We start from the raw sequence: 13,135 nt of genomic DNA, 5'->3' as shown, positions 1-13,135 counted from the left end.
CGCAAAATATATGCGTCATTCGAATGACGTCAGCGGAAAGAAGTTCGGCGCGTTTACCGTTCAATTGTTGGGGCGTGGTGATGAAATGCGTAGAGACAAGCGGCGTCAAGTCAGTCAGCCCTTTGTGCGGCACGATTGCCACCTTTTGCAGGACCAAACCTTGGTTGACGGGATACGTCATGGGCAGGACCGATATCCCAGCGGTCTGGACCGGCTGGGTGACCTGGAACGCGTAGGGAACAAAATTATGTTGTTGCCTCGATGACTGTGCGCTAGAGTAGAAGCACTAATACCTTACACCGGAAAGGGGGATCACTGTAAACTCCGTCTCACACAGACGTTTAAGAAAAGGTTGGTGATTGCCCAAAAGCGCAAAAGTGAAATTCACGAAAAATATTATACAAGGCGTCCATAGGCATGGCGAAATAGGAGATTATTTAGGTGAAACTTAAGCTTTTTGCAAAAATTTTTTGACATGTGAAATGGCGAAATAGGAGAATATTTAGGTGAAACTTAAGCTTTTTGCAAAAATTTTTTCACATGTGAAATTTGTTTTCGTGAATAATTTTTGGGGAAATTGTAGAGTGCGCTACGTATCTCGTACCTACGTGCTTTTTTGAGCCTTAGTTATTGCATATGTTTAATAAAGATAACACTTCTTACACCTTTTTTACAAAAAAAAATTAATAAAAATTAAATCAAATTAAATTTCGCGCCAGAGTCGTCGTTTTCGAAAAAATTATGTTAAAAATTTTCTGGAAATCATTACGTAATATTTAAAATTTTATTTTTTTATGCCTTCAAAGATATCGCACATAGCTAATATGGTAGCACAAACCTTAACAGCGTTTTTAATATTATTTATTTTGGGATTTTTACAAACCTCGACGTCAATGAAGATGATTTTATGGAAATAAAAATTTAATTTTAAACTAATGTAAATTACAAAAACGACTCATAAAAAAAGATTTCCAATCATTTCATTTCCATTTGGAGGCATGTAGATTGAAAGACCTGATTTTAAATAATAACGCATAGTTTTGAAATGATTCGAGGGCATTTTCAATTCTGTGTCATGATTCATCTCGAGTAGCGACTTCATATACTCCCAAACACAAAAATCAATTGGATTGAAATCTGGTCTCCTAAGCAGCGAACGATAAATAAATTGATTATTTAGGTAGTCCCCGACGTCTCGAAAGTGTGTGTAAATGTTGCTTCATCTGTAAACATTTTTTTTGTTAAAAAAAAATGGGTCGAAGTTCTGCCGGACAAACGAGCAAATTCCAATCTGGCTAGAGGATTACCCTATAAAAGATTTTGCACAGGTGTAAATTGATAGAGATAAAGCTTTTCTTGGTGAAAAACTCCGCACATTTTCTGTACATTTTCTCACTCCGGTTCCCACTGCCATTCGTCTTGTACTTATTATCAGATTTTCAGCCTACTTGGACTAAAATTTCCTCTTCCAAGTCCGGTGTAATCATTTTTGGTCACCCAAAATGTTCCAAACTTTTTAAAAACACCCAAGATATTAACAAATAGCAAAGCCTACTTTGAAAAATTTTGCAGCCATTTTATCGCGTCTTTTTTCGCCTATTTCTACTATTTTACTGTCTTTTATCGTGATTATGTTAGTCAAAGCCTGCTTTGAACTATTTTGCAAGTTCACATGCAACCGTCAATTAGGTGCCACGGAAATTTCAAATGCGTATTTCTTGAAAACGGCGACTAAGAGCTTTTTTGTGTAAAAAAAAAGGATAAGAAGTGATATCTTTATTAAAAATCTGCATTCATTAAGGCGCAAAAAAGTAAGGAAATATCAAACGCACGAAAAGTACCATAACATTTGCCCCAAAATTATTCACAAAAATGGATTTCGCATGACAAAACAATCCGATTTGCCAAATTTTCTGCAAAAAGCTCGATTAATTCAGGAATTATTTTAAAAAATAAAAAATGAAATTGATACCCTGTATCGCGGTAAATATTTAGTTGTGGACTAAGGTAAGTTTCGGTAAATCGTAAATATTTATTTGACAACCTGTATATATTTTCGGTAAATCGTAATATTTATTGAACACGCTGTATATAATCTGACCTAACTTTCAACTTTTTAAACTGCATATATACTATTCCATAAAAACTTATATACGAAAAAATTAATATTTCTGATTCTTTTTTCCAAGATACCAACGCTGACTTATCTTTTTATTGTTTTTTATCTTTTTTCTTTTGAACGAAACAGCAAAAATGCATTAAAAATAAAAAAAGAAAATAAAATTGAAAACGAAAAAAAAAATTAGCCTTAAAAAAAGGCCGTGCTCACCATCCGGCGTGGGAAACTTGAGATGTCAAAGGCCAAATGTCTAACTGCCTAATCAGATTTACTTTCGCCACTTATCTATAGATGGCAGCAAATGCGAATTTACGGCAGACAACGTCGCTTGCACACAGAGTGTCTCCACAATTAAGATCCCAGATTTAAATTTAAGGTTTTTAAAATGAATCAAATCTTGAATCTAATTCTTCAGTGGTAATCCATGAATCAAAACATGCCTAAGTTCCAAAAAAAAAACGCATTGTATCTCACTTATTCATCATCCTGTATATACGTGACGCTATTGGCGATTTTACAAATTAAATGCAATTTACCGACAAACCAGAGTAAAAACTGCAAAAGACGCGATTTATGTAAATTGGGCACTTATAATATTAAATTGATCTTTAATTTTATAGGAAAGGCTTTTAATTTTGAAGCTGGTTTGAAGGCACACTGTAAAAATGTCCGTGAAGTTAAGGGTTCCTGCAGTGGACCCAATTAAAATTACATGTTTTGTATTTAATAAGGCACGAATAATAATTTTTTATCACTTATGAAGTTAAAATGGGCTGGTCAAAAGTTCCAAGGTAATAAACATTATTAAATATTTGTTTAATATCAGTAGCGGCACCATGGGAGAATAAATTTCGGGAATATTCAGTCAAATCTAAATTGTGCTGCCATCTGTAGACGAATGACCAAAGTAAAAAGGAATTTTTTGGTTATCGCCTTAGAAATCTGTACTTAGTAATCCTACTTATTGTACTGTTTACAACAATTTCGCTAGTGTTCAGTTCATTTGAACTACGCGTGATGAGTCGCTTACCTCTTTGATTGTCGTCACGGGGGCCTGAATGGGCAACGTTTTCGATAAAATAGGAATGGCAACCTTGTCCCCGTTCGTGGCAATCACCGTGTTGCCGCCCTTCTGTGCGATTCCGTTCGACTCCGTGTGAATGGTCGCGTCGCTCTGGCCTTCCGCGTTCATTTGACCCACTGCAACAAAGAACGTTATTAGCAAAGGGCGACAAAAAGTGCGCGGCACATCACTAACCGGAGCGGCTAGACACCTGTTCGCTGCTAGCGGTCGAGGTACCGGGCACGATGTCCGGCAGGATCTTGGAAAAGTCGACGTTGTCGTAATGCAGGGCGATTTCCTTTTTCAATACAGCCAGCCGCTGTTGGTTGCCGATTTTTTCGCGGGCCAGCCGTTCCATTTCGTGCTCCAGCTCTCTCTCCCGCCGTTTCAGCGACTGGATGTACCTCAGCGCCGAATGGAGGATGCTCAGGTTCGAGGTTTTCTTCTCCTCGCCGTTGGACGGGAGCTGCTTCTTTAAAATGTCGAAGCACTCTTTCAGGTGAGCCCTGCGGTGTTTCTCTAGCTTGTTGTGTACCTCCCGCGTCCCTAGTAAATATAATTTTCGATTTATTTAAGCGAAGGTTTTTTTTCCGGAGAAACGTGAAACATATTCAATGAGTTCGACCAAGTACTTATCGACGTTAATACGAGGCGTGTTCAAAAGGCAAGGCGACTTTTAAGTTTTATCTAAAAATATTTATTTATTTATCAAAATTAACAATCCCGTTCAAAGTGTCACTTCTGCCGACGTTTTCTCCAGCGATCTCCTCAATCGTTCGAAAGCAACCTTCTTCTTTTCATGGGTTTCTTGATTTTTGGTTATCTTCATATTTTTGGGAACAGGGGGCCATATCCGGTGAATATGGTGGTGTTTTCCCACAATTCCGCACGTTTTCTCAAGGCAATACTCTCTATTCACCATACGACCTTGACGCGACGATAATCAAAGAAAACAGTAAGCAAAACGTTGACATTTAATCGAACTTGACGTGCGATTTTTGGTCTTTGCGATTCTGGTTTCTACTGTTGGGACGACTGCGCTTATAGCTCATGATTGGTACAAAGGTTATGAATTTTTTGAGCATATCGGGATGATCATTGACGTCGCTTTTGAGCGAGGCTCCTTCGACGGTCCTTTTGTTCAAAATTAAACTGTTTCGGTCCACGAGTCAATAGGGATTCGATGATTTTTCAACACCATTTGTTTCACTTCTTCAACGTTTTCATCAGTTATTGACGTGCTGGGGCATCCAGAGCACTTACAAAACATTTTTGTTTGCGCAAAGCGGACTTTACCATATGCCATTATCAATATTTCAAGTGTTATACAGCAAAATTTTATGCAAATTCGTTGTTGCTATTTTTGACAGCAGAAAATCGCTGAGCACACAAAACACATCTAACGCTTCTGTCTCACAAGTAAACAAACGCGCAAACTGGCTGAAACTGTGAACATATGTTAGGGACATAGGTACCAACATAACAAAAAATATATCGAAGATCGAATGTACGTAGCTTGTCCAATTATAAGTCACCTCACTTTCTGAACACACCCCGTATGAACCAATCATTTTGTCAGTTACGTTAAAGCGTTACCATATCAAAAACATTAACGTGATTAAAAAATGCGCGGAAATTTACTCTCAAAGTCTAAATACACGACAAAATGGCTAAAACAAATTATTCTACTATCCAAATAAGGTATAACACCCTTTTGGTTTCCCATACTTGCGGCCGGTCATCACTTTCTACGGTTATATTAACCTAATCTCGAATTTAGTATCACATATTCCCCAAAATATATGAGAAACTTAAAATGTTTGCCCATATAAATACGTTTTTAGGCAACCAGATAATCACCCCGAATTTCGTTCAGACACTCACCGCGAGGTGTCATTCGGGTCAGATTTGACGGTTTGCGTCATTTTGAATTTCTTATATACTTTTTTGCCTATGATCCGTTATTACATTATTTCCGCGAGATAAAGTTTCAATTCTGTTAAATTTCGGTTTCTATTTTTTCTTTTTACTGTGGGCCATAATGAACAATAATGCAGGCTTATCTAGAATGTTATAGAAAATGCGTCGGATCTGGTTGTCCCCATATATTCAGCAAGAAACGATGTTTCTCTGTTCAGTAGGCGAGTACAGCAAGTTCAGACCCTGATTTTTGATAACAAGAGAAAACGAATATATGTCTTATTAAGAATTTACGTAAAATAGCAATGGACAAACAGCTTTTACAACTATGCAGTTAACACATTGTTGAGAAAGCTAATTCAGAAGTTCGAAAGTAATAATTTCGATTAACTTCGGTGTAGAGAATGAAGACATTTTATGCATGCAAAAGGTTTTTTAACTATACATATCTACCTATCATATTATGGACCTATAACATTAAATAAATTTAAGTTTATATGCGCCATTTTTTTTTATTTGTCGAGCAGCTTAAGAAACATGTTTATGTAATGTAAAAATTTAATTTACACAGTTTAACGAAAGTTAAACTGTAGAGTGTCAGTTTCCCATATAATTTGGGTGGTATGTTACTATTGTATAAACATTGTATACCAGATCGAAAAACCATGGGAGGCTGTTTCAGTTTCTTTTGGTCGGACGAAGCACTTTCATCGATCACCAACGGATTCATTATATCGAAAGAGTTATTCAGCACTCGGTGCCTTTGGTTTTGCGGCAAGGTCGTACTGGAAATGTGACCGTCTTGCTCGATCTTCTTGTTCTGTTGAAACTGGGTGGTGCTGCCCAGTTGGGAAGGGGACGACGTCGTCGGACTAGAAGCTGTGGAAAATGAGATTGGACCTTGTAGGAGAGTGGATGAAATATTGTTGCTGGAAATAACCACGGTTTGGGTCGGCTGAGCGATAGGTTGTTGTTGATGGGCCACTCCGGGCGACGTTATCGCGGCGTTGTTCAGGGTAACCGTTTTAACAGGTTGCAAAGTGATAGTCTGCATCGGAATACCGTTTTGCTGCAAGAAAAAATACGGGTGCTGTAGAGTTTTCATCAATCCGCATTTCGTGCACAAAATTATTAAAAAAAAAACTGGTAACGGTACTTTTGTTACTTCATAATAATTAATGCAGAGAACCGCTCACCAAGACTTTGCGTTCCTAACCAAAGATTATTCACCAGCGTTCTGCCAAAATGGCGTTTATATGTTATTGCGTTTTGGGTCTAATCTTTGAACTGTAGCCCACAATTACAAGCACAAACTAAAATCAGGTTACGCTATGTTTGGATGAAATTTAATAAGAGTTGCTGAATAATAATCTTTTTCGATGGGCGAATGACCCTAGCATACTTGGCCAATAGAATTAAAGAAGAGGGCCCTCTTTTCTACTTAGAACGCTTTCCTTTTCAATTTACAATATCAGAAAAGATTTACGAAAACAAAAAAAAATCAATGAAACGAACATTTTAGATATAGTCTATATATACGCATACGCACCAGCATTGCGTGCGCAAAAGTATTCCAGACAAATTGGAAAATAAAAAAATAAATAGCCATTATTTGCTTTGCTCTTATTTATTTATTCAACGTTGACAGGTAAAATACATTAAGTAGTTAAGTTTTAAACGGCCACCACAATCGCGATTTCCTAATTAAAAATATATATCACAAAATTACCACCAAATTAACGTTTTAATGGATAAATATATAAATTTTCAGTCGGCAATGTATTGAAAGTAACAATATCGATCTGGATCGCACACACTTTCGAAACGTCAACATGGCGGTTCTTTTGTTGCTGTTTTTGGAGGACCTTGACTGTGATACACACGTACGTTAAACGTGCGTGATAAAAACACAAGCAAACAAAACTGCCATAACCTCAAACGTGATCGAACATCAAACCACGTGTCGCCTGTCACAAAACAAAGCATTGCTCTCACTCATTCTTTTCGTCCCTTTTTAGCAAACATTACATCTTCAATACGACGGTGAAACGAGTCAATGAGTCATCACGGAAAGGAGAATAAATGCAGGTTATAATAGTGTATGTTCGTTTTGACGGAGGTATTTGATACTAAAAAGGAGATAAATTAAAAGAAACACTATTAACCGTGGTTAGCAGTTGGTGTGTGAGATGAAAATATTTGTGTTATCTTTTTGAGTGTTTTTTATAGGATGATATTTAAGTAATCGTCTAGGAATACGAGATAACACCTAATAATTTGAACTACACACTAGAATACTATTTACAATTTTTTTTGGATTACTCCTGCGTTGGTTGTTGATGAATCGAAAGTGCTGACGTTTCGCCAATCAACCTGTTGGCTTCGTCAGAGCTTAAATGAATCTGGCTCGCATTCTGCTCTGTACTTGCTTATACATTGTTTGAGGGTGACTGAGCTAAAGGTAGGACATGAACATTGTCTCGTATGACTGATTCTCGAGTCACTGAACCCAAAATTAAAACACCGTACATCTGCTCTTCTCTGTAATCATTTCCACATTACAGATATTAAGCGTTCCATCACAAAATACACTTCGCCACAACCTTCCAAAGACAATGAGGCCGAACGCAACTACACATACCAAAGGTTCTTAAGGAATATGACGTCAAAAACAAGATTGCTTTCGAAAAATCGTCGGTGGGCGGGGCAAGTTCGTCGCGCCTAGCGCGAAGCAGCATTTTTATTTTAAAAAGAGCTTCGCGGTTTCTTGTGGTAAAGGGACGCATAGTTTTTCTATCGTTCTCCTGCGGACCAGTATGGAACTTCCGCAAAATCGATGTAATTTTATTGTTTTTTACTTATCGCCGAAGTTCAAAGTCATAACAAACTTTGATAAATAGAAAAAAATGTACAAGTAATAACGATCTCCAATTATATCATTCCAAGTATCTCGCGCATCCTGTATGATAGACGAAACTTGAAACTCTCTCTCTCGACAAAATATTCGAGACTATTTAATCCAAATCATCCCATGTTTTATAGTTTTTCAATTACGGCTAATAATTTATCCACGAAAATGGCAATCTTTAGGATCTATTGGATATTTTTTAACTATAATCGACGCACCCCTGTACATATTTGAAAAAGTTCCGGAGATTATAACCCTGGATCTTCCACGTTTCCTAGCACAAGAATTTTTCTAAAATAGTAAATAGTTTTCGAGAAAATAAGGTTTGTCTGAAACCATGCAGTGCGCTATAATAATCAATGACGTCATCGCGCCTTGACAGTCCCCGGAATCGTGATTTTCATGTGGTTTTTTTCAAATTTCTCGAGCAGGGTGTGTGATAGACGAAAACCGCAAATACAAAAATTGTAGCTCTTGATGCGGCCTATGACACTGTTAATAATTTATAAATCTTTTAGATTTGTCGCTATAATTTAAAAACCCTGTATATAATCAAAAAAATGCTTAAAATAAATGTTAGAGCACTGGATACTCCACGTTTGCCAGTCAAACAATTTTGCCGATCGGGTGAATGGTTATGGAGAAAAACACCTGAAAGCCAAAATTATCAAAAAAATTAATTTTTCCAAAATTAAAAAAATACTTTGCGGTACTTAATTGTACTCGACTTTAATAGTTTAAATGTGGGTCTGAACTTCTACTTCTCGACCCAATCTGAAGTCGGTAGCTGCAAATTTAGTGCACCTATTACGTTTTTTAATATTGCACGGAATATCGTGAACATCCTGTAAAATAGGTGAAAACCATAAATAGAAAAGTTTTAGCTGTGTATGGGAGCTTTATTGCCGTGTAAAAGAAATTGATATCTGAAAAACAGTCCTCCAGTTATCACCAATTTTCAATAATAGGGGGACCCATTTTTCAGTTTTTTTTTTTAATTCACGACGCACCCTGTACATTTTTTTCGGTGGTTTCGTGAACAGTTTTGGAGAAATGATCTTTTCCTTAGGGGACCAAGCGTTGTTTGCCTGCCAAATTTGAAGTCGATAGCTTCAATTTTCATGTTTTATAGCAACGTCCAAAAAAATCGAAAATCGAAAAAAAAAAAGATGGACGGCGAAGCTTGAACGTAACCATTTTTACATATCTTAAAAAAGAGCAAAATTTGAAGCGTGTAGCTCAAAACGTTCGGAAGTTATCGTCGAAAAACCCTGGAACAGAGAACGGAGAAACGGAGAACAGACAGACAAAAAAACGTTTTTTTTTATGCCATGTGTACCAACGACTACGCTGTACGATGCACCGTTATCGAGATCTCGCGTTTAGTGAGGAGCGCGTATACTTTCGAGAAGAATACTTTCGCGGAAAGTATACGAAAGTAACAAGTTTTACCACTTGTCCAAAAATGTCTCAATATCTCCGATCCGTCAAATACAACATTGAGATTGAGATACCAGGAGTTTAGAGCATACGGCGGAGGAAAAATATCAACCAGGCTCAAAGAATATGAAAGGCTACGACAAATAAACTCATCAGCAGGTACCGAACACAAACACGAAACCGGATATAAACTTTTATTCGCTAACGCTAAAATTCTCGCATTTAATCAATTCTTTTACACACGAAAAATCCCACCGTTTGTTGTCGAATACGTCTCGAGAATTTAGTTGGTGTTTTGTCAAAGGACTGGAAAATAGGGCATTAGGTGAAAACATTTAAATGGCTGCTTCACAATATTTTGAACTGAGGTGAGCTTTTAGTTCTTATTTATTTTGACAATATTTTGAATTTACTGTGCTGTACTGTGCTTACAAATACCAGAAGTCGAAGAACGCTTTAGTCCTTGCAAGTGATGTACGATGGAGTAGCGTTGCTGATTGTTTAAAGATGTGCGGCACTGGCCAATGGGATATATTACTAAAAATATATGAAGAAAACAAAAACCAAATTGATTCGACTATTTACCAAAAGGTGGGCCTAAACATGCAACACAAGAATATTTAAGCATTTTAGAACCAATATCAGTTGCTCTTGATGTTTTGCAGTGAAAAAAAACCCTACTATCTCAGATGCTGTAGAGCAGTGGAAACATTTACAACATATCTTCGAGAATGTTGTAGAATTACCTTTATGAAAAATACAACAAAATCAGGATCGACATCAGCAGGCACCCACGCCATATCATTTTATAGCCTATATGTTGAACCCTCAACAGCAAAAATATGAGTTAATAGCAGAAGAAAAGGATCTGGCTTTGGAAACAATCAATAATTTGTATGGAAACCCTGGAATTTTGCTATTAGTAACAAAGTTGAATGAATATATTTTGATGAAGTAATAAAAAACATAAATGGTGGACATCGCAAAAGGATGAGCCAGAAATTACGAACCAGTTACCAATAATAAAACAGTTCCTGTGTGCAACTGCTTCCTCAGCGGCGGTAGAACGAAATTTCAGCACTTTTGCTTTTGTACACTCAGAATAAGGAACAGGATGGGGATATAAAAAGGAGAAAAAATTATATTTTTGTTCAATTAATACAATGAAAATAACATAAACTTTATATTATTATGTTATTTGCCTTAAAGAGTTGTTTTAATTTTTATTTGTGATAATATTTTTACATTGTGCTTTTTGTGCCAAACATAGGAGTTTCATTTAAATTATGATTTTAATAGTGATTTAATCCTCTTAATTAAAATCGGCCCAACCCTGGTAGGCGCCTAAGCAACCTAAGTACTACAAGATGAGTTGGGAGCTTTATTTTCAACCCTATTATTATTAACCCTAACAAAATAATGTTTTTACCTAGTCTGCATATTTTCATTATATTTTAAACATTCAATAATTTTCATTCATTTTGTCCCAGTGGTGCGTTAATGCGTTTTTTGCATTTGCGTTATGATTTTTTTTGTCACATCCAGGAAATATTTTTGCACATCAATTTAGAAATTTTATTATTATCACTACTAAAACACATAAAACCGTAGAAATTCCTAATTTATGTGGAAACAATATCACTTCAAAAGTTAACAAAAGCGGTACATAAATTTGTATCACATTTTTAAGTAAATCTAAAATTGTAAAAAAAATATTTTGGATTTGTATTGCCATTTTTGTTAAGTCTATATATAGCACGTGGATTACATCGCAGAAATCATACATTGGAAATACTATATTGATTATGCTTTATTTTTTGAAAATATTTACTGCTGCGTTTGTGCCTTGTGCAGTGAACGTTACAGTTCGTAAGATATGGCATTTCCGAGGTATTTGACTCAAAAGCAGTTAGAGGCGACTATGGAGGAGATCGTGATGGATGAGGACAATAACAATGAAAGTCGTTAGTATTATTTGGATTTACGTATTCTAATGTATTGTAGCATTCCATTCCTTGTAAATTTATGCTAAAAATAAAGTGAAAAATATTCACAAAACATATTGACGCGGTCTATATTCCACCCGACCTTGACTGACGAAGAAGATATGAACGATAACATAAATCTACAAAAGTTTGGGGAATCAACTTATATAGTTGGAACTTTCGAATTACATACACCGAATGATACAGTTATCCTTCAACAGTCCTGTAATTCATCAACTACTGAACCTGAATGGGACTCGTCAGATGAAACCCTGGAATTCAAAAGAAGACGTATGCCTTCTGTAAACGACAGGCTTGCTTCTACTGTCAAATGGAAGAAAGGTCAGATTGAGTACACTCACACACCTATATCCGATGAATCATGTGAAGAACTAAAAAATAGGCTTTCTGGAAAAACTCCGCTTGAAATATTTTTTATGATTTTTGATGACGAAGTGATTCGATTTTAAAATTTTCGGTAAAATATGCTCAAGACAATAGCCGCCATGACTTCTCGTTGTCAAAAAATGAACTATTAAATTTTGTAGGCATTTTATTGTTGGTTATCATTCATTGCCACATATTTAGCATTATTGGTCTACCGATGAAGACAAAGCAAAACTTGCACTTATCTGACAATAATGTGTTGGATAAAAATTAAAAATTTTCAAAAGTTCAAAGTCTTTGATGTAATAAATGAAAAAAATCTTCAGTTTGCCATATTTTCGTTCAACTTATCCATAGATGGACAAGTGGTACCTTACTTTGCAAATGTTCGTTTTGGCTTCAAGCTTTGGTGCCTTTGTTCATCTGATGGGTATCTATTTCATCCACTTCCATATGGTGGTGCTCAAAATAAACCTCATTCTGACTTTGGTCTTGGCGGTGACGTTGTCATGAGTCTACTATTTGTACATTTAAAAACTAATGGTTATTTTGCCACCGGTACTATCCGGGAAAATAGAACAAATAAATGTCCAACGGAAAATTGTAAATCATTTGAAAAAAAAAAGCTGCGGGTCCTATCTTTCAGCATATGAATCTGAATCAAAAATTTCTATTGTCCGTTAGCACGACAATTCAGTTGTAACTGTGGCAAGTAATGTTTCTAGTGTAGATCCTGTCCAAAATGTAAAACGCTATAATAGAAAAGAACGGAAAGATGTAAATAAACCCCAACCTTATGTAATCGCCCAATACAATAGATATATGGATGGGGTAGATTTACATGACAACGGAATTGCTAATTACAGGTGCCGGGTATTTGGAAAAAAATGGTGGTGGCCTTTGTTTTGTAACTCACTGGATAGTTTAGTAGTGAATGCATGGAAATTGTATAATATTGTCAAGTAACAAAAGATTTCCCAGGTAGATTTTAAATCTTACATTGATTGCTTTGCGAGTTTTAAAAACTGATAAAACAAATCTTGCACTTGCCATAGATGAAGTGCGTTATGATAATCAAGGTCACCTCATGATTGTTCATGCTAATAAAGCCCGAAGGAGATGTTGAATCTGTCACAGCCACACAATTTATGTTTATAATAAGCGTAATGTGCATTTACATACTTCATGCTTTGTAAAATACCACCAAAAATGAAACCGGGCGTTATGGTCTGTTCATATATATATAAGAAAGTGACCAATTGCTTTTGAATGGGATTATCCAAGGGTGGTCATTAACATACAATGCAACAAGA

The 13,135-nt window shown here is 36.1% G+C and overlaps 1 protein-coding gene across 3 annotated transcripts in view; it reads right to left on the bottom strand.

Moving 5' to 3' along the window:
* Positions 1–13,135, bottom strand: part of LOC132706840 (max-binding protein MNT-like) — a 33,752-nt gene that overhangs the window by 1,502 nt on the left and 19,115 nt on the right. For all 3 annotated transcript variants that reach the window (XM_060678422.1, XM_060678423.1, XM_060678425.1), the window contains exons 3-6: positions 5,754–6,171; positions 3,378–3,728; positions 3,150–3,319; positions 58–223 (exon numbers count right to left, since the gene is read on the bottom strand). In XM_060678422.1, coding sequence (XP_060534405.1) covers positions 58–223; positions 3,150–3,319; positions 3,378–3,728; positions 5,754–6,171 — 1,105 coding nt within the window. The remainder of the gene's footprint in view (positions 1–57; positions 224–3,149; positions 3,320–3,377; positions 3,729–5,753; positions 6,172–13,135) is intronic.

This window comes from Cylas formicarius, unplaced genomic scaffold, assembly GCF_029955315.1.
Source record: "Cylas formicarius isolate icCylForm1 unplaced genomic scaffold, icCylForm1.1 PGA_scaffold_8__14_contigs__length_24414737, whole genome shotgun sequence".
Taxonomy (NCBI): domain Eukaryota; kingdom Metazoa; phylum Arthropoda; class Insecta; order Coleoptera; family Brentidae; genus Cylas; species Cylas formicarius.
The sequence above is the reverse complement of the archived record's forward strand: the minus strand, read 5'-3'. Positions and strand labels throughout refer to the sequence as shown.